Here is a 22,217-nt window from a genome sequence, read left to right as displayed (position 1 = left end):
AGAGAAGTGAGTGGGAACTGCAGACAAGACAAAGAAGTGTCCACGTGTAGCAGGATAGACGAGAAGTGAGTGGGAGCTGCAGACAGGACAGAGAAGTGTCCCCCGTGTAGCAGGGTAGAAGAGAAGTTTGTGGGAGCTGCAGACAGGACAGAGAAGTGTCCGCCTGTAGCAGGATAGAAGAGAAGTGAGAGCTGCAGACAGGACAGAGATGTGCCCCCGTGCAGCAGGAGAGAAGAGAAGTGAGTGGGAACTGCAGACAGGACAGAGAAGTGTCCCCTGTGTAACAGGATAGAAGAGAAGTGAGTGGGAACTGCAGACAAGACAAAGAAGTGTCCCCGTGTAGCAGGATAGAAGAGAAGTGAGTGGGAGCTGCAGACAGGACAGAGAAGTGTCCCCCGTGTAGCAGGAGAGAAGAGAAGTGAGTGGGAACTGCAGACAAGACAAAGAAGTGTCCCTGTGTAGCAGGATAGAAGAGAAGTTTGTGGGAGGTGCAGACAGGACAGAGAAGTGCCCCCATGTAGCAGGATAGAAGAGAAGTGAATGAGGAGAGACAGGACAGAGAAGTGCCCCCATGTAGCAGGATAGAAGAGAAGTGAATGAGGAGAGACAGGACAGAGAAGTGTCCTGTGTAGCAGGATAGAAGAGAAGTGAATAGGATTTTTCAGATAGTACAGAGAAGCTTCCTTGTGTAGCAGGATAGAAGAGAAGTGAGTGGGAGCTGCAGACAAGACAGAGAAGTGTCTCCGTGTAGCAGGATAACCCCACTGGGGTTATATACAGTGATGTATGAGGCGGTATTATACATAGTATGTGCCCTATATACAGTGATGTATGAGGCGGTATAACACATAGTAAGTGCCCTGTATATAGTGATGTATGAGGCGGTATAATACATAGTATGTGCCCTGTATATAGTGATGTATGAGGCGGTATAATACATAGTATGTGCCCTGTATATAGTTATGTATGAGGCGGTATAATACATAGTATGTGCCCTGTATATAGTGATGTATGAGGCGGTATAATACACAGTATGTGCCCTGTATATAGTGACGTATGAGGCGATATAATACATGGTATGTGCCCTGTATATAGTGACGTATGAGGCGGTATAATACATAGTATGTTCCCTGTATATAGTGATGTATGTGGCGGTATAATACATAGTATGTGCCCTGTATATAGTGATGTATGAGGCGGTATAATACATAGTATGTGCCCTGTATATAGTGATGTATGAGGCGGTATAATACATAGTATGTGCCCTGTATACAGTGACGTATGAGGCGGTATAATACATAGTATGTGCCCTGTATATAGTGATGTATGAGGCGGTATAATACATAGTATGTGCCCTGTATATAGTGATGTATGAGGCGGTATAATACATAGTATGTGCCCTGTATATAGTGATGTATGAGGCGGTATAATACATAGTATGTGCCCTGTATATAGTGATATATGAGGCGGTATAATACATAGTATGTGCCCTGTATATAGTGATGTATGAGGCGGTATAATACATAGTATGTGCCCTGTATATAGTGATGTATGAGGCGGTATAATACATAGTATGTGCCCTGTATACAGTGACGTATGAGGCGGTATAATACATAGTATGTGCCCTGTATATAGTGATGTATGAGGCGGTATAATACATAGTATGTGCCCTGTATATAGTGATATATGAGGCGGTATAATACATAGTATGTGCCCTGTATACAGTGACGTATGAGGCGGTATAATACATAGTATGTGCCCTGTATATAGTGATGTATGAGGCGGTATAATACATAGTATGTGCCCTGTATATAGTGATGTATGAGGCGGTATAATACATAGTATGTGCCCTGTATACAGTGACGTATGAGGCGGTATAATACATAGTATGTGCCCTGTATATAGTGACGTATGAGGTGGTATAATACATAGTATGTGCCCTGTATACAGTGACGTATGAGGCAGTATAATACATAGTATGTGCCCTGTGTACAGTGACGTATGAGGCGGTATAATACATAGTATGTGCCCTGTATATAGTGATGTATGAGGCGGTATAATAAACAGTATGTGCCCTGTATATAGTGATGTATGAGGCGGTATAATACTTAGTATGTGCCCTGTATATAGTGACGTATGAGGTGGTATAATACATAGTATGTGCCCTGTATACAGTGACGTATGAGGCAGTATAATACATAGTATGTGCCCTGTGTACAGTGACGTATGAGGCGGTATAATACATAGTATGTGCCCTGTATATAGTGATGTATGAGGCGGTATAATAAACAGTATGTGCCCTGTATATAGTGATGTATGAGGCGGTATAATACTTAGTATGTGCCCTGTATACAGTGATGTATGAGGCGGTATAATACTTAGTATGTGCCCTGTATACAGTGACGTATGAGGCGGTATAATACATAGTATGTGCCCTGTATATAGTGATGTATGAGGCGGTATAATACTTAGTATGTGCCCTGTATACAGTGATGTATGAGGCGGTATAACACATAGTAAGTGCCCTGTATATAGTGATGTATGAGGCGGTATAATACATAGTATGTGCCCTGTATATAGTGATGTATGAGGCGGTATAATACATAGTATGTGCCCTGTATATAGTTATGTATGAGGCGGTATAATACATAGTATGTGCCCTGTATATAGTGATGTATGAGGCGGTATAATACACAGTATGTGCCCTGTATATAGTGACGTATGAGGCGATATAATACATGGTATGTGCCCTGTATATAGTGACGTATGAGGCGGTATAATACATAGTATGTTCCCTGTATATAGTGACGTATGTGGCGGTATAATACATAGTATGTGCCCTGTATATAGTGATGTATGAGGCGGTATAATACATAGTATGTGCCCTGTATATAGTGATGTATGAGGCGGTATAATACATAGTATGTGCCCTGTATACAGTGACGTATGAGGCGGTATAATACATAGTATGTGCCCTGTATATAGTGATGTATGAGGCGGTATAATACATAGTATGTGCCCTGTATATAGTGATGTATGAGGCGGTATAATACATAGTATGTGCCCTGTATATAGTGATGTATGAGGCGGTATAATACATAGTATGTGCCCTGTATATAGTGATATATGAGGCGGTATAATACATAGTATGTGCCCTGTATATAGTGATGTATGAGGCGGTATAATACATAGTATGTGCCCTGTATATAGTGATGTATGAGGCGGTATAATACATAGTATGTGCCCTGTATACAGTGACGTATGAGGCGGTATAATACATAGTATGTGCCCTGTATATAGTGATGTATGAGGCGGTATAATACATAGTATGTGCCCTGTATATAGTGATATATGAGGCGGTATAATACATAGTATGTGCCCTGTATACAGTGACGTATGAGGCGGTATAATACATAGTATGTGCCCTGTATATAGTGATGTATGAGGCGGTATAATACATAGTATGTGCCCTGTATATAGTGATGTATGAGGCGGTATAATACATAGTATGTGCCCTGTATACAGTGACGTATGAGGCGGTATAATACATAGTATGTGCCCTGTATATAGTGACGTATGAGGTGGTATAATACATAGTATGTGCCCTGTATACAGTGATGTATGAGGCAGTATAATACATAGTATGTGCCCTGTGTACAGTGACGTATGAGGCGGTATAATACATAGTATGTGCCCTGTATATAGTGATGTATGAGGCGGTATAATAAACAGTATGTGCCCTGTATATAGTGATGTATGAGGCGGTATAATACTTAGTATGTGCCCTGTATATAGTGACGTATGAGGTGGTATAATACATAGTATGTGCCCTGTATACAGTGACGTATGAGGCAGTATAATACATAGTATGTGCCCTGTGTACAGTGACGTATGAGGCGGTATAATACATAGTATGTGCCCTGTATATAGTGATGTATGAGGCGGTATAATAAACAGTATGTGCCCTGTATATAGTGATGTATGAGGCGGTATAATACATAGTATGTGCCCTGTATACAGTGATGTATGAGGCGGTATAATACTTAGTATGTGCCCTGTATACAGTGACGTATGAGGCGGTATAATACATAGTATGTGCCCTGTATATAGTGATGTATGAGGCGGTATAATACTTAGTATGTGCCCTGTATACAGTGATGTATGAGGCGGTATAATACTTAGTATGTGCCCTGTATATAGTGATGTATGAGGCGGTATTATTACTCATCCTTCATTCCTTACTCTCAGTCCATGAACACGATGACTGCGGTGGAGGAGAAGGAGATGTCCATCATGAATCGCCTCGGAAATCTTTCCACAAAAGTGGCGGAGTTATTAAAGAAAGTCGAGTCCAACCGAGATCTGGCTACCGAGGCCAGTGACAAGGCCACCAAAGCGCTGGCTGCCACCGACGGGCTTCAAGAGGTACAAGACCCCAAAACCTAATTACTGTGCACATACCGAGGCCATAGTATGATGTTTTCTACTCTAGTTACAACCAGAGCTGCATCCAGATTCCTTTTATTTACAATTTACACTACAGTCCCATCCCTTCTGTGCTTTATATGATACTCGGGCCTGAAGGAGGTTGTGAGTTGTGTGTTCAGGAACACCACAGGTTTGGATGCAGCTTTGGATGTGAATGGAGTATCTTAAGATGAATACAGATGCCTCACTGAGAGCGATGTCTCAGGTCCTCGTCCTGAGACATCACCAGGTTGAGTAGTCCGCAGGGGTCTTCTACTTCTTCTGGTGATGACCTTCCCAATTTTTATTAGGAAATGGATGAAGTTAAAAAGAAATACAAGGAGCTGAAGGACAAGGTTGGCGGAGTGGACGCGTCCTCGGAGACGGCCATGCAGAAAGTGAAGCGGATCACGGACGAAGCTCAGGATTTATTAAAGAAGGCGACCGACGCAAAGACGAAGCTGGACGGTGAGTGACATCACATGATCAGGTGTGATGTCATAAGCACATCGCCAAGAGGATTAAAGGGGTCGTCAAGGGTCAGAGATTTGGCTCCGTGTTGTGCTAATTACTATCCCACGACAGGGAGCCAAATCACTTTAGACCTATAGGGTGGGGCCCACGTTGTTCTCCTGTGCCAGGCCATAAGCATGTATGACCCTCTTACCCATCCTTACCCCAGAACTCAGAGTAACAATGTGGAATTCCACCCCTACAGAAATTCTAATGGTTTCAAATAAGAGCAGTGTAATACCTCAGTTCCCCTGCGGAGGCGCTGCAGGGATATTGAACACATGTAGGATAAACCATGATTAGCTGATTTTTGGGGACCCTTCTAATGGACGGGAACTGTACAGAATGGAGAACTTTTAGTAGGAGAAGAAGTGTTACTAAATTTACTTCTGGCATTTTTCAGGTCTTGACGAAAAGTTTAGATCGAATGAAGAAAACATAAAGTTGAAAATCGCAGAACTCGAGGAACTGGAGAATAAAACATCCATGCTGCTCGAGGAAATCAGAGACAAATCCATCATATATTCAACGTGCTAACCATAACTCTGACAAGGGATCATCAGCTGTGTCGTGACCCCGCCCCTGAGGACTCACTGATAGGATCACCAGCTATTACATGACCCCCGCCCCTGAGGACTCACTGATAGGATCACCAGCTATTACATGACCCCGCCCCTGAGGACTCACTGATAGGATCACCAGCTATTACATGACCCTGCCCCTGAGGAGTCACTGATAGGATCAGCAGCTATTACATGACCCCGCCCATGAGGACTCACTGATAAGATCTCCAACTATTACATGAACCTGCCCTTAAGGACTCACTGATGGTATCAGAAGCTATAACATGACCCCGCCCCTGAGGACTCAATGATGGGATCATCAGCTACTACATGAACCCATCCATGAGGACTCGGTCTTGGAATCATCAGTCTTGTTAAGACCATGTTCTCGTGAACTCACTGATAGGATAATCAGCAGCATCATGACCCCGCCCCCGCGGAGTCGCTTATGGGATCAACAGCCACATCATGACCCTGCCCAGGAGGATTCGCTCATGTGATCATCAGCTACATCCCCGCTAGGACTCAATGATACAGACAGGCTACCCTGCAGGGTCCACTATAGACTATTGCTTAGTTATATCTGTTTCTGTGGAAAGCTGGGTAACTGACAACCAGTACGATATCCATTACCACTCCTAAGGGTTTCCACCCAGCTTTCTCACACTCCTGAATGCAGATCAACCTAGAAATAAAGCGATATACTCTCATCAATACATAGCTAGGCCGGATTGGTGACAACCCCAGTAGTAGCGGTTACAGCAACCATAGCGATTGTCACCCAGCTTTCCTAGATAATATATAAGGGAGGAGATGAAGGCAACATTATAACTCTAGACATAGACCAAAAGCGTAAAAAGTGCGTCAGCAGCGCGCAGCAAAAAGAGGAGGAGGGGCCAAATCCTGACAATCCTGCGATTAGGAAGCATCGAATATCTTCTTATGTACCAGATGTGGATATAATAAAATGTATCATGCTAAATATCCTTCAGTTTTATGTTGTTGTTTATTAAATCTTTTTGTGCTTTTTATTTGGATTTGGGCAACTGGGCTTAGGAGCAATGCACCATGGGAAATGTTATATGCTAATTAGCTCCCCTACAGACTAGAAGCATCTCTCTAGTGCCCCCTATAGGAAGCTACACTGGAGAATGAATACAATGAGAGTCTCTCGAGTTCCGCGACCCCAAATTTCCAAAAATTACATGGAATAGATTTCAACAATATTTTTTGTAATAACCCATTGGTGATGCTGCAGGTGTAATACCGGGGATCACCACTAGGGGGCAGTACATGGATTTTGGCTGCACTGAACCTGAGCTTCCAGTTATTTTAAGATGAGTCCGCAAAAATAGCAATAGACCTCGAATGTCAAGACAGAAACGAGACATGTGAGGCTGGGCGACAACTTGGAAGTAGCAGGTTTGGATGTAACTAGAGCACAAGCATATTAACCCCTTCAAGACCAAGTTTTTTTCAGTTTTTCACTCCTCTCCTTCCACAAGCCACAACTTTTAAATAGTCTTTTTTTTTGTTTAAAAAGCTTTATGTCGGCTTGTTATATGTGCGAGACAAATATTATTTTCTAGTGGCACCCTTTAATATTCTGTGCCAAGTGCTGGAACAAAAAATCCCAAAGTTGGTGGAGTTGGCAAAAAAAAAAATGATTTTAATGGGCTTTATTTGTACGGTTTTCAATAAGTGGTTGAGATGACCCGTCTAAGTTATTCTGTGGATGAGCACGATCGCAGCGATACCAAATTTTTTATAGTATAGCAATTTCTCAAAACCTTTAAAAAAAAAATTCAAAAACCTTGCATTAAAAAAAAAAAGCCTTGCGTCGCCTTATTCTGACGCCCGTAACTGCTTCACACGTCAGTGCACGGAGCTGTGTGAGGGGTTGTTGTTTGCGGGAGGGGGTGACGTTTTCATTGATACCGTTCTGAAAACTGTACGACCTTTTGGAGACTTTTTATTAGCGTTATAAGTTATTATTGTGGCAAAATGTTGAAAAACTGCAGATTTGGACATTTAGGCTATTGCTATTTTCTGTTACGGAGTTCATCATCGGGAATAATTGTTTTTATATTTTAATAGAACTAACATTTTGGGACACAGCTGATACCCCCCGTGTACAGAGAGGGCCCCCGTACACAACCGCCTGACTTATATTTATGATGTGTGATCATGATAGGGTTAACTAAAGTATGTTTGCACAGAGGTAAATAAAACTGCTGCTGCAAAACCTCATCATACACACCTCAGCTGCTGCAGAACATCATAAAAAACACCTCAGCTGCTGCAGAACCTCATCATACACACCTCAGCTGCTGCAGAACCTCATCATACACACCTCAGCTGCTGCAGAACCTCATCATACACACCACACCTGCTGTAGAACCATATCATACACACCTCAGCTGCTGCGGAACCGCATCATACACACCTCAGCTGCTTGAGAATATCACAATACACACCTTATCTGTTGCAGAACCTCATCACACACACCTGAGCTGCTGCAGAACATCATAATACACACCTGAGCTGCTGCAGAACATCATAACACACACCTCATCTGCTGTAGAACCTCATCATACATACCTGAGCTGCTGCAGAACATCATAATACACACCTGAGCTGCTGCAGAACATCATAATACACACCTGAGCTGCTGCAGAACATCATAACACACACCTCATCTGCTGTAGAACCTCATCATACATACCTGAGCTGCTGCAGAACATCATAATACACACCTGAGCTGCTGCAGAACATCATAACACACACCTCATCTGCTGCAGAACCTCATCATACATACCCCAGCTGCTGCAGAACATCATAATACACACCTCATCTGCTGTAGAACCTCATCATACATACCCCAGCTGCTGCAGAACATCATGATACACACCTGAGCTGCTGCAGAACAGCATCATACACACCTTGGCTGCTGCAGAACATCATAAGACACCTAAGATGCTGCAGAACATCATAAGACACACCTCAGCTGCTGCAGAACATCATAAGTCACACCTCAGCTGCTGCAGAACATCATAAGACACACCTCAGCTGCTGCAGAACATCATGCCACACATCATAATCCCCTCATTCTGCAGCCTTGTACACTGAATACATCTCCTGTATGAGGTATAACACACAGCCGTGTGCCCCCGCCATGCCCCCCGGTGTGTATAGTGGGAGCGTGGAGTGTAACCTGAGTGCCCGGGGGCCAGTACCACCCTCACACCCGCCGCACAGGGAACACTCCGGCTTTGTATGTGCAGAGCTGTGTCTGTGGCGGGGCTGAGAGTGCGAGGAAACTCCTCCTCAATAACAGAACTTTCTTCTGACACAAGACTGGAAATAACTTCCCCCATCACTGATGAGAAAACCAGCAGAGAGCGGGCACCGGGGCAGACACACTGGTGAGTGCCGGGAGAAAGGGTTAATCTATCTGTATGGCATGGAATAAGAGGAGGGTCCGCTCTGTGCCCCCCGACACTCAGCAATCTCAGGGGTATTATGTCATGTATGTAACCATTGTACATAGGTACATCTGTCTATCTCATATCTATCTATCTATCTATCTATCTATCTCATATGTATCTATCTATCTATCTATCTCATATGTATCTATCTATCTATCTATCTATCTATCTGTCTATCTACATATCTATCTATCTATCTCTATCTATCTCATATCTATCTTATATTTATCTATCTCATACCTATCTATCTATCTCATATCTATCTATCTATCTATCCATCTATCTCATATGTATCTATCTACCTATCTATCTCATATCTATCTATCTATCTCATATCTGTCTATCTACATATCTATCTATCTATCTATCTATCTATCTATCTATCTCATACCTATCTATCTCATATCTATCTATCTATCTATCTATCTATCTATCTCATATCTATCTATCTCATATCTATCCATCTCATATCTATCATCTATCTATCTATCTATCTCCTATCTATCTCCTATCTATCCCATATCTATCATCTATCTATCTGTCTATCTCATATCTATCCATCTCCTATCTATCTATCATCTATCTCTCTCATCTATCTCATATCTATCTATCTCCTATCTATCTATCTATCTATCTATCTATCTATCATCTATCTATCATCTATCTCTCTCATCTCTCTCGTATCTTTCTATCCATATATCTCAGAACTATCTATCTACATACAGAATGGAGATGTTTGGACAGTCCATCCCTTCTAGACAGTGTCTGTACTTACAGTCCTGCAATAGTTGGAGTCACCTCCCTGCAGGTACATACCTGGATATCTGGAGTGACTACATACTACTACAATGTAAGTGAGGGCTCCTCTAGCGCAGAGTGTCCCAGGACCATCACCCGGGACTAATACTTTTGTAGAAATTCTTCAAGACCATGAAAATCAGGAACATTTGGTTGGCAGCTCCAGTGACCTAACTATTCTGTCCGGGAAACAGAGATGGCTGTGATCCCGCTGCCTGCAGTCCCTGCACTCGGGAATGGGACACGGAGTATTAAAGGAGAACTCCACCCACAAGAAGTAGCAAGTTTGTTGGATCATTTATTTTAGACAGAACAGGGAGTTCCATAAAGAAGTCTGCAGGTTCTGTCTGTAATTCTCAGAGCCGGTGGCTGGAGACTCGCTGCTATGATGTCTCCCATACACTGCACACAGAACGTAGGTGAGAATCTGCTGCATAACTCTATGGAGGATCATTTAGGACCCATAGTGATGTGAAAGAACTAGCTATGGTAAAATAGAACACTTACTATTAGCTGAAGCAGCCTCTGTCTGTGCCTGTATATCTCCTTTGTCACTATTAGCAGGAACATATAAGATATTATAGAGTAGAACTGTCCTGTACTTATGGGAAAAAAGCAGTGAAACATAAAACTTACTATTAACTGCAGCCTTTTTTTTTGTCTGTCCCTGTCTCTCTCCTCTCAAAACTCTGAAGATTTAGCTGGATCACATATGGTATTATACAGTAGTACTGACCTGTACTGATGGGAAAGAAGCAGTTGCAGTGAAAAAAAAAACTTACTATTAGCTGCAGCAGGTTTTGTCTGTGCCTGTCTCTCTCCTCTCAAAACTCCTGAAGATTCAGCTGGATCATCGAAGGTATTATACAGCAGTACTGATCTGTACTGATGGAAAAGAAGCAGTGAGGGTGACATAGAAAACTCAATACTAGCTCCAGCAGCATGTGTCTCTCCTCTGTCACTCCCCCTCCTACATAGACTTGGAATTTAGCTTTCATTTTCTAAACAGCACAAGGGGAATTAGGCAGCAGGGACAATCACAGCATGGATTTCATTCTATAGCTTATCCCCCCCCCAAAACAAAACCTGCAATCTGATTGGTTATTATAGGGAACAATCCCCTATAGTTTTCAGTAGTTTATTTCTGAGTAACAGCTAAAAAGTGGAAAAATATTTTCTTTGCAGTGACAGCGGTCCGAGCCAAATTTACAATGAATTCCATCTTTCTTTCAGAGCCGCCATCAGACACGGCTTCTATAAACTTGTCCTGAGTGAAACAACACGACGCGGTCCCCTGGCAGCTGAGAGCTGCGCCCGTCCTGCCCGAAATGCTGCCCGTCCTCACCATCATAACCGGTAAGTTATAGCACTCATTGTTTACTAGTAGTAGGTACTATCCCTGGAGAGATGTGTAATCAGACCTTTGTGTATGTTGTTAGTAGCAGCAGGACTGTGATATATGGATTCATATTCCAGGATTGTAGCTTCTTCAAGTGCACTGGGGGTGTGTCCTCACACTAATGTGCAGTGCTCTTAATTCTCTGCAGCCAGTATTAGGTAGCGTCCCTGGAGAGGTGTGTAATCATAGACTTGTGTATGCTGTTAGTAGCAGCAGGACTGTGATATATATATTTATATCCCAGGATTGTAGTTTCTTCACATGCACTGGCGATGTGTCCACACACTGCTCTCAGTTCTCTGCAGCCAGTGTTACATATTGTCCCCTGAAAACTGTGTCATCACGCCTTTGTGTATGTTTTTAGTAGCAGCTGGACTGTGGCATATGGATTTATATTCCAGGATTGTAGCTTCTCCATGTGCACTGGCGGCGTATCCTCACACTGCTGTGCTCTTGGTTCTCTGCAGCCAGTGTTAGGTAGTGTCCCTAGAGAGGTGTATAATAATAGATTTGTGTATGCGGTTAGTAGCAGCAGAACTGTGATATATAGATTCATATTCCAGGATTGTAGCTTCTTCAAGTGCGCTGGGGGCGTGTCCTCACACTGCTGTGCTCTTAGTTCTCTGCAGCCAGTGTTAGGTAGTGTCCCTGGAGAGGTGTGTGATCATAATTTTGTGTATGCTGTTAGTAGCAGCAGGACTGTGATACATGTATTTATAATCCAGAATTGTAGCTCCTCCTTGCACACTGTGGGGTGTTGTGTCCTAACACTGCCATGGTTTGTGTACTCCGCAGCCAATTCTAGGTATTTCCCCTGGAGAGATGGGTAATCATACCTTTCCGTTTGTTCTAAGTAACAGCAGAATTGTGAAATATGGATTTATGTTTCAGGATTCTAGCTTCTCCAAGTGCGATGGGGGCATGTCCTCACACTGCTGTGATCTTATTTCTCTGCAGGAAGTGTTAGGTATTGTCCCTGTATTGGGGAGATGTGTAACCAGACTGTTTTGTATGTTGTTAGTAGCAGCAGGACTGTGAAATATGGATTTTTATTCCAGGGTTGTCGCTTTTCCTTGTGCATTGGATAAGGGTCCTCACACTGCTGTGCTCTAATCTCTCACAGCCCCTCAGTTCCATGTTACTGCTGTAGTATTTAACAACATGTTACAGCTTTTACTAAGAGTAGAGAGGCGGAGCTGTGCAGTAGACAGGCTGGCACCTCCAACTTGCCAACGGGCAGTCTAATTAGCATATTGAGTGCCAAAACTATCTCTAATGATTACTCAGGAACGATGGGGGCTAGTGAAAAAATTCCAACTGTGCCGGAGTCAGTGGTGAGTGCTCTCCACATACTTTACTAACTTTCCACCAAGTTTTGTTCTGGCCCAGGCCCAGTGGTACTGGCAGCTCCTAATCCTGGAACACGACGCCCGCATCTCCCTGCACAATATGGAAATGTGCAAAAACCTCTCCGGACAATGGAGAAAACATCTCAGGAAGCTGCCGTGAAATACCAGGATTTATGGAATATTGTTCCCAGAGGTTTGGAAAGAAAACACATCATTAGCAGACACTTTCCTCCCCCAGACGTCCCCGACCTCCGAGCATCTGGGCCCCGGCTCCACACGTTATTCCAGGAGGATAATTGGCCGCAACAGAACAGGAGGAATGAAACCACATCAGTTCTCAGTTTACGAGCTGCCAAGTTTTATTCCTTTTACTGTTGTCGTCGTTTTTGTAACCTTTCATGTTTAATTACATCCTACAAATAGCGAGAAACCCAAGGCAACCAATCAGAGTTCAGTATGCTGCGGCCTGGTGTCTTAAGATGGTACAAGATCAAGACTCCACCAGAATAGTGAGTGCAGCTCTGGAGAATAATACAGGATGTAACTCAGGATCAGTACAGGATAAGTAATGTCATGTATGTACACAGTGACTGCACCAGCAGCAGAATAGTGAGTGCAGCTCTGGAGTATGATACAGGATGTAACTCAGTATCAGTACAGGATAAGTAATGTCATGTATGTACACAGTGACTGCACCAGCAGCAGAATAGTGAGTGCAGCTCTGGAGTATAATACAGGATGTAACTCAGGATCAGTACAGGATAAGTAATGTCATGTATGTACACAGTGACTGCACCAGCAGCAGAATAGTGAGTGCAGCTCTGGAGTATAATACAGGATGTAACTCAGGATCAGTACAGGATAAGTAATGTCATGTATGTACACAGTGACTGCACCAGCAGCAGAATAGTGAGTGCAGCTCTGGGGTATAATACAGGATGTAACTCAGTATCAGTGCAGGATAAGTAATGTCATGTATGTACACAGTGACTGCACCAGCAGCAGAATAGTGAGTGCAGCTCTGGAGTATAATACAGGATGTCACTCAGGATCAGTACAGGATAAGTAATGTCATGTATGTACACAGTGACTGCACCAGCAGCAGAATAGTGAGTGCAGCTCTGGGGTATAATACAGGATGTAACTCAGGATCAGTACATGATAAGTGATGTCATGTATGTACACATTGACTGCACCAGCAGAATAGTGAGTGCAGCTCTGGGGTATAATACAGGATGTAACTCAGGATCAGTACAGGATAAGTAATGTCATGTATGTACACAGTGACTGCACCAGCAGCAGAATAGTGAGTGCAGCTCTGGGGTATAATACAGGATGTAACTCAGGATCAGTACAGGATAAGTAATGTCATGTATATACACAGTGACTGCACCAGCAGCAGAATAGTGAGTGCAGCTCTGGGGTATAATACAGGATGTAACTCAGGATCAGTACAGGATAAGTAATGTCATGTATATACACAGTGACTGCACCAGCAGCAGAATAGTGAGAGCAGCTCTGGAGTATAATACAGGATGTAACTCAGGATCAGTACAGGATAAGTAATGTCATGTATGTGCACAGTGACTGCACCAGCAGCAGAATAGTTCGTGCTGGATCATTCTGCTGTGAACTGCTGTGGGTGTGGTTGTCTGTGACTGAGCTCCTGCAGTCACAGGAGTCTGCTTCCATCTATGGCTCCCGGATTGCTGAGCACCTCCGTGAGTACGAGGAAGCCGGAAAAGCGCTGAGGAGGCTCCAGGAGGAGATACGTGAGACCTTGGCCCTAGCGGGGGTGGCTACTAAGAAGAAGAAGTCTGATCTTCTTAACACCATAGACAGACTAAAAGCCGAGGTCACCGCTCTGCAGGAGAAGCGTCATCTAATCCGCGAGCACAGTGGTCCGTTCCGCGAAAAGTTGGAAAACGACGCCCGGTTTGAGGAAATGCGCCAGGATAAGCTGAGAAAGCTGAAGGGGCTTCAGATCCAGGCGGATGATGGCGATGATGAGGAGGATGAGGAAGACCAGCCGTGTCTGTCTGGTGGCCTGCGCCAACACCAGCAGGCCTCGCACGACAGGCTGCCTGCGGAGCAAGCGCCATTACCATCAGGCTGCGGCTCTGCCAACCTGGAGGAGGAAAGTGATGACAGCGGCCAGGGGGGGGCGCTAATGGCTCAGATCCGTCAGCTTGAGTCCCCAGTTCACCTCCAGAACTTTTCCTTCGGCGATGATATGCCAGATGACGACCTAAAGAGAAAGAAGAGAGCCAGGAAGACCAAGGCGTCTCAGGAGGTGAATCTGGTGTTTCGTCCCCTCCCTGTTCCCTCCGGGCGGGCAGCAGTGCCAGCCTGTCGTGTAGGCCCCGTTACCCAGCCCAGCACGAATCCTGCAGTGGACTCGGTGCCAGGGTGCGGGGAGATTGCAAAGCCACGTTCTATCATGGCGCAGAGCACCAGCCTTGTTTGTAGTAGCAAGGATGGTGCAGGGAAGGCATCGGCCGAAAGGCCGGACAGTGAGGGCGATCCAGCAAGTCCTGGTACTGTGCGCTGCCCCCCAGTGGGAGGGGGGGTGGCCCAGTGCCAGGGCCAGTGGCGGTGGCTCCTGTAGTCCCTAGCACTGTGGCTGCTGCTAGGTCCGGTGAGCAGCGGCAGTGTGATGGGGCTGCTGGGGCTTGTGGTGCGGCGCCTCCCAAGCGTCCTGTGCAGCCTGCGGGAAAGGGCGCAGGAAAGGTTTTATTTTGTATTGGCTCATCTGACCCTGGAGATGGCACAAAGAGACTGTCCGGAGTAAATAAAGACAGGAGGCCTCTTTCATCCAGCGAGCAGCGATGCTCCAACCTTAGAAAAACTGCGGGACAACAAGGGGTTGATGCCAATGAGGCAGAGGGCACAAGTAAGATCGGGGTTGGAGCTGCCTCTTCTCAGGCTGAATCAGCTATGGAGGTGGCTCTACCCCCAGTGCCCAGTGACGCTGAGGCAACCCCAGGTCCTCCTGGCCCAGCTGGTGTGAGTGATGCAAGGAAGCGAGGGAAGCGAGACAGTAATGTACATAGTGTGGTGAGTGTGGGAGTGGTGGATGGTGGTGAGGGGGTTAATCATGTGGTTTGTGCTGATCCATCTGCACCCCCAGTGGTGGCCGCTCCCATAAGGAGCTAGGCGAGTGTCACCGCTGGGGCAAGTGGGGTTAACTCCTTGTCTCCTGGCTCTGGGAACAGCGTTTTGCAAAGGCGTCTTCTGGAGGCTCTCAGGAGAGGGGAAAAGTCAATCAATGTAGAGGGGAGAGAGGTTGATCTGTCCTTCTGGACAGACAGGCATGGCCTGGCAGCCTTCCAAGAGAAAAGGGGGGGAGAGACTGTATGGTCTTTACCCACAACCGGGCCCGGAGCTTCCCGTAGGAATGTGGTTTGTCTTCGCTGGAGGGGCAGTGACGCATGCCCACCCAGGTCAAGGGTGGTGGAGCTCCTCCTGAAGATGAACTTCAGGGCTAGTGACATCTTTGCCCTGATACTCCGGAGTTCGATGTCAGCTTTGTTCGGCCGGAGGGCTTAGAGCTCTTCTGGTCGAATTATGAGCTGGCAAAGAACGAGCCCGCATGGCGAGACTTTGCTGTGCAAGCAGTGTCTCGCCAAAACGCAGTCAAGAAGGTGACCGTTTTGACCCGTAACGAGTCACTTTCTTGCATGGACATCATGACTTGGCTGAGTCGTTATGGCGAAGTAGTTCAGGTACCTCAGAAAAACCGCGATGAATTTGGCATTTGGTCTGGGGCCTGGACCTTCATGATGAAGTTGAAGTGTTCAGGCGGCACAGTCGCCCACATTCCTTCTTCAGCCTTTCTTGGGCGGGACAGAATCCTGATTTTCTACCAGGGGCAGCCGAAGGTCTGTCACAGGTGCGGTGACCCCACACACTTTAGCGCCAGCTGCCAAGTGCAGAAGTGCGCTTTGTGTGGTGGGCTAGGTCATCTCGCTGCATCCTGTAAGGACATTAGGTGTAACCTGTGTGGTGAGCTCGGTCACCCTTTCAGCCGTTGTCCTCGCTCCTTTGCCAATGCGGTTGTGACCCCAGTGGAGGAGAGCCATGAGGTTGCTTCTGCTGGGGAGGGTACCAGCAGAGGTGGAGGAGCTGAGGGGCCTGTGAAGAAAAGTAAGAATAAGTCACCTTCTCAGTTGAGGCGGCTTGAAGCCAGACAAAAAGGGAGAGAACTGGGGAAGCCTCAGGTTCCTGGGGTGACCCTTGGTCCTTCCTCAGAGGCTGGTCATGCTACTGAGGCCCTGAGGGATGATGAGTTGGATGAGGAGGTCAGGAGGATGGAGCGCGAGAAAGGTGCCATGTCCTCCACGTCCTCCCATTATGAGAGTATGGATGAGGATAACAGGATTTGGCTAGAAAATAAGCGCAAGCAGAAAAAGAAAAAGCGCGGCGTATCTAAGGTACCTAAGGAAGGGAAAACTTCCTCCCCTCTGGTTGAGCTTTCCAACCGGTTCCTCACCCTCGATGAGATCGCCTCCTCGGAAGGAGAGGCTGAGGGTGGGGTTCTGGAGGTGGCGGCGGAGCAGCCTGCAGGGGGCGCCGAGTCTCTATCCTCTGGGGAAGCCGGGTCCTCAGAGTGGGAGACTGACTCAGAGTCAGGAGACAAGGACGAAGGAGAGGGTGGTCCGGGTGGGTCCTTGGGGGCCAGTAATAACATGGACACCTCGATTTCGTTAAAGAGAAGTTGCCCCAATTCTGAAGGGAAAAGGGAAAAGGGATCATCCTCAGAGGAGAGTAGAGGGAAGGGAGGTAGTAAGAAAAAAGCCGTCTAACTCAATCACTCATGATGGCGGCACCCACTCCGTTGACACTGGCGTCCATTAATGTCGCCAGCATTAAGTCTGATGCGGCTAGATTTGCGGCCTTTGATTTTCTCGGCCGTGTTGAAGCCGACATTTTATTTTTGCAGGAGACCAGGCTGCCAGATTTGGCGGCCGTGTTTAAAGCTAAGAGGGAATGGAGACACGGGCCTTCCTATTGGTCTCTTGCGGCCGAGCCGTATAGCGGAGTGGCGGTCCTTTTTACCGCGCCGGTAGAATGCCGACGAGTTATTGAGTTAGAAATGGGGAGGTGCCTGATCCTGGATGTCCTCATGAAGGGACAAGAACTTCGTCTTATTAACATCTATGGTCCCCAGTCCAAGTGGGACAGGAAGTGTCTCTTTATGAGGATCAAGCCCTACCTTTTTACAAGTCGGCAGGTGGTCTTTGGAGGGGACTTCAATGCTGTCACGAGGTCCCAAGATAGGGGAGGTTCCAGAGACAAGCTGACTTATGATAGCGTCGCTCTTAATAGCATAGCCAGTGAAGCTCGCCTGGTGGATGTCCACATCCGGCACACCCCAGGCCACGCGGGGTTCACCTATTATAGGGGTAGCTGCAGGTCTAGAATAGACAGGTTTTATTTAAAGGAGGAAGCCATCTCTTCAGCAGTGTCCGTTGTTGAGGTGGAGTTCTCCGACCACTGTTTAATTTTGTTTTCTCTGAATGTTACAGAGACCCCCCGGATGGGAAGAGGCTACTGGAAGCTCAATTCGTCTCTCCTGGAAGAAGCAGAGATCAGACAATCCTTTGAGGACTTTCTTCAGAGCCAGGTACCATTGCTGGGCCTTTGTAGCAGTAAGTCAGAGTGGTGGGAGATGCTCAAGAAAAGGGTGGCGAGATTCTTCCGGCAGCTCTCGAGCCTCAGGAGCCTGGACAGGTACCGCCTGTATCAGGGCCTGAGGAGGAAACTCGAGCATCTCGTCTCGACTGGAGGTAGTCGTGAGGACATCTCCAGAGTGAAATCCTTGCTGAAGAGGTGTCAGTACGATAGACACGCATCTTTGGTTTTTGAGAGGGATTACGGGAAATACCGCTCGCCCGACCCTTACAGAAACTGCAAGATGTCAGTGAATGGTAAAGTTGTCACAGGACTGGTTGACAGTACGGGATCCCTGAAAAGGTCCAGATCAGGGATTCTGGAGGTCGTCAGATCCTTCTACTCGCACCTCTTGGGCAGGAAGGATCTAGATCGGGATGTGATGTCGGCTTTCCTGGCTGAAACTGTCCCTGAGCCAGGAGTAGACCCCTCTCTTGATGTTTTGACAGAGATGATTAGGGAAGAGGAAGTCAGCCGGGCGATTGAAGGGCTCGCCCTCAAGAAATCGCCGGGTCCGGATGGCTTAACATCCGAGTTTTATAAGACCTTTAAGGACGCCTTGGTTCCCCTCTTGACTGAGGTATTCAATGAGTGTCTTTCCTCGGGCGCTCTGCCGAAGTCAATGAGGAGGTCTGCCCTGATCATCCTGTCAAAGGGTAAGGACCGATCTCGTGTTGAGAACTGGCGTCCCATAGCGCTTCTCAATACGGACAGAAAGGTTTTGGCAAAGGTGCTGTTTAATCGGCTGGTGCAGTTTGCGCCCCGGCTCCTTTCGGGGACCCAGCACTGCTCTGTTCCAGGCCGCAGTACATTTAGTGCTGTGCTTTGTGTCCGGGAGGCAGTGGAGCAGGGCAGGGCTGGTAACTGGAAGGGGTACTTGCTGTCCTTGGATCAGGCAAAAGCGTTTGATCGGGTTAACCGCGAGTACCTCTGGTCTGTCCTTCTGAGGTATGGCCTGCCGGGTGGGTTTGTCAATTGGCTGAAAGTTTTGTACGCAGGGGCAGAGAGTTTCCCGCTTGTGAACGGTTGGATTGGCCGCTCTTTTGAGGTTGGGTCTGGTGTTCGCCAGGGTTGTCCTCTGAGCCCACTACTGTACGTGTTCGCGATTGACCCATTCCTTAGGAGGGTTGATCGTGGGCCGTTGGTGGGAGTCGGGATGGACCGGGCAGCACCGGAAGCCACTCTAAGGGTGGTAGCGTATGCCGATGACGTCACTGTTTTTGTGTCCTCGAGAGGGGAGGCGCAATGGGTGATGTCAGAAGTTGACCGCTACTCAGAGGCTTCTGGGTCCAAGATCAACCGGGATAAGTGTGAGAGTCTCTGGCTGGGAGAGGGAGGTCCAGGCTTTGATCTCCCGGACACTCTTCCAGGGCCCCAAGACTCTGCCAATGTTCTCGGCATCGAATTTGGCCAGGGGGATTACCCCATGCAAAACTGGGACGGCAGGCTTAAGATCGCCGCTCAGAGGGTGGACCAGTGGAAGGGTTGGTCTTTGACCCTCAGAGAAAGGGTTAATCTGATCAAAACTTACCTGCTCCCATTGCTGATATATCTGGGCAGTGTGTGCATGTTGCCAGAACCCCTCTGGACTCGGGTCTACAGTCTGTTCTTCCAGCTGTTATGGGGGAATAGGCTGAACCTTATCAAGAGGGAGGTTACTTACCGCACGAGGAGACAAGGAGGGTTGTGTATGGTCAACCCTGTGGTGTTCCTAGTGAATACCTTTCTTAAGATCAATGTTGCAAACCTCTGGAAAGAGAGGGCTCCTCCGTGGGTATACTCCTGCAGGGGATGGTTTCGGCCTTTCTTCCAGGAATGGGAGACAGGAGGGCGAGTGAAGGATCTCCGTACACCGCATGGGCATCTTCCGGCTTACGCTACCCCGGTTCTGAAGGTGATTCGCCGGTGGGGTCTGGGAATGTGGGAGATCAGGACCATGTCGAGGAAACTCCTTGACAAGAGGGTTCTGTTGACCCATTTCCAGAAGCCTCTGGCCCTCAGGGATTGCCCAAGTCGGGATCTGGGGGTGGGTTTGAGTTTATTGAATTCTATCCGGATCCCCTTGAAGTTTTGGGACTTGGCTTGGCGCTGCTTCCATGGAAAGCTGTGTGTGAGGGACAATCTGAAGTGTAGGAGCTCTGAGGAAAGGGGTTGTCCCCGGGAGGAGTGCGGTGGCCTGCTGGAGTGCATGGACCACTTCCTGCTTCAGTGCCCCTTTAACACAGAGGTGTACAACCGGGTGGGCGCTTCCATCCATTGGCCCGGGTTGGCCGGTCTCTCCTATGCGGAGTGGGCCTATGGAGCATTCAGAGGCCTGGGTGGCCGGGACCGCTGCACGTTATTCCTAGTTAGTCTAGTGGTCAGGTACCACACGTGGAACGCACGGTGTTTAGTGTCGACGCAGCGTAAAATCCTCCCGGTGGATGAGGTGGTTAGGAACATTCTGGGTGACCTGGTGAAGGTGCGCTCTCTGGAGTATGAGAGGCTGGGCACGGGGAGGGCCTCTCTCCTTTGGAGGGGGTTCTCCTTTAGTGTCCCTTAGTCTGTCATCTCCGCTCCTGGTGTTGGGCTGAAGCTGACACTGTAGATTTTTGTTTTGTATCTGAGGTTATAGTGATGTAGGGCTTGCAGGCGCCGAACCTGGGCTTTATGTGGTTTTGATATATGTTGGTATGTTTAATGTGTTTGTATCTTGTGTTATATGTAGTTATAGTTCTTGTGTGTATATAGGTTGGTTGGTTTTGGGGTGTTGGTGTTAGGGTGTTAGGTTGGGAGGGGGGTGGACGGGACTTGGACTATACGATCCTGGGCACTGGTCTGGACTATATAGCGTGAACTTTGGACGTTAGACCAGTGTCTGGGGGGGGGGGGGGAGGGTGATGGGCGTGGGATTTAGTTAGTTATATTTATTGTTATTTAATGTTAATGTTATTTCCGTTATATTCATTGTTATTTCTGTGTTTATTTATTGTTTATTTATTTATGTGTATTTTGCTGTGTATTTCGATATAAAAAAAAAAAAAAAAAAAAAAAAAAAAATTTAGGTGGTGGGACTGGGTGAAGGTTTTGTTTGTTTTCATGCTGAGTGTGTGGTGTGTGTGTGGCTGGGCCAGGAGGTTTTGTAAGTTTATTTTCGTTTATATTTGTTCTTTTGTAATTCTTTTGCCAGAAGTTATGGCTTTATTTATGTTTATTATTGTTATGTTTTTCACTTTTATATAAAATAAAAGATTTACAGGATGTAACTCAGGATCAGTACATGATAAGTGATGTCATGTATGTACACAGTGACTGCACCAGCAGCAGAATAGTGAGTACAGCTCTGGGGTATAATACAGGATGTAACTCAGGATCAGTACAGGATAAGTAATGTCATGTATGTACACAGTGACTGCACCAGCAGCAGAATAGTGAGTACAGCTCTGGAGTAATAATACAGGATGTAACTCAGGATCAGTACAGGATAAGTAATGTCATCTATGTACACAGTGACTGCACCAGCAGCAGAATAGTGAGTGCAGCTCTGGGGTATAATACAGGATGTAATTCAGGATCAGTACAGGATAAGTAATGTCATGTATGTACACAGTGACTGCACCAGCAGCAGAATAGTGAGTGCAGCCCTGGGGTATAATACAGGATGTAACTCAGGATCAGTACAGGACAAGTAATGTCATGTATGTAGACAGTGACTGCACCAGCAGCAGAATAGTGAGTGCAGCTCTGGAGTATAATATGGATGAGGTGCAGGGATCCCCGGGTGCCTGGCTTTGGTGGGTGCTGGCGCAGGTGTTGGTGCTGACTGGGAACCAGTTAAATTCCTCATTACAGGAGACAGAGAAGCGGTTGATGTGCGACTCGGGTCTGGACTTGCAGCTCTGCAGGGGATATTCTGCACAGAACGTTGTACACGGGTTGTGTCTTGGTGCAGTTATCATGACATTGGGAGTAAGATGGAGGAAGTGTA

The 22,217-nt window shown here is 46.6% G+C and overlaps 2 protein-coding genes and 1 long non-coding RNA gene across 8 annotated transcripts in view; 2 read left to right on the top strand and 1 right to left on the bottom strand.

The window, feature by feature from the left end:
* The window catches only part of LOC140104059 (laminin subunit beta-1-like), a 58,211-nt gene extending 51,682 nt beyond the window's left edge, over positions 1-6,529 (top strand). For both annotated transcript variants that reach the window (XM_072127400.1, XM_072127399.1), the window contains exons 33-35: positions 4,249-4,425; positions 4,779-4,935; positions 5,384-6,529. In XM_072127400.1, coding sequence (XP_071983501.1) covers positions 4,249-4,425; positions 4,779-4,935; positions 5,384-5,517 — 468 coding nt within the window. In that variant the 3' untranslated portion in view covers positions 5,518-6,529. The remainder of the gene's footprint in view (positions 1-4,248; positions 4,426-4,778; positions 4,936-5,383) is intronic.
* Positions 6,530-8,809: 2,280 nt separating this feature from the next.
* The window catches only part of LAMB2 (laminin subunit beta 2), a 70,766-nt gene continuing 57,358 nt past the window's right edge, over positions 8,810-22,217 (top strand). For 3 of the 5 annotated variants that reach the window (XM_072128835.1, XM_072128834.1, XM_072128831.1), the window contains exons 1-2: positions 8,810-8,968; positions 11,063-11,185. In XM_072128835.1, coding sequence (XP_071984936.1) covers positions 11,158-11,185 — 28 coding nt within the window. In that variant the 5' untranslated portion in view covers positions 8,810-8,968; positions 11,063-11,157. Of the gene's footprint in view, positions 8,969-9,053; positions 9,073-10,228; positions 10,249-11,062; positions 11,186-22,217 lie in introns of those variants that run through there. The other 2 variants (XM_072128833.1, XM_072128832.1) reach the window with 2 other exon arrangements.
* Positions 10,618-22,217, bottom strand: part of LOC140105000 (uncharacterized) — a 30,755-nt gene continuing 19,155 nt past the window's right edge. Inside the window, exon 3 of the long non-coding RNA XR_011850474.1 lies at positions 10,618-10,714. This is a non-coding gene — a long non-coding RNA (uncharacterized lncRNA). The remainder of the gene's footprint in view (positions 10,715-22,217) is intronic.

Source organism: Engystomops pustulosus, chromosome 10, assembly GCF_040894005.1.
Source record: "Engystomops pustulosus chromosome 10, aEngPut4.maternal, whole genome shotgun sequence".
NCBI classification, from domain to species: domain Eukaryota; kingdom Metazoa; phylum Chordata; class Amphibia; order Anura; family Leptodactylidae; genus Engystomops; species Engystomops pustulosus.
Note: the sequence above shows the minus strand (reverse complement) of the source record. Positions and strands in the feature narration are given on the sequence as shown.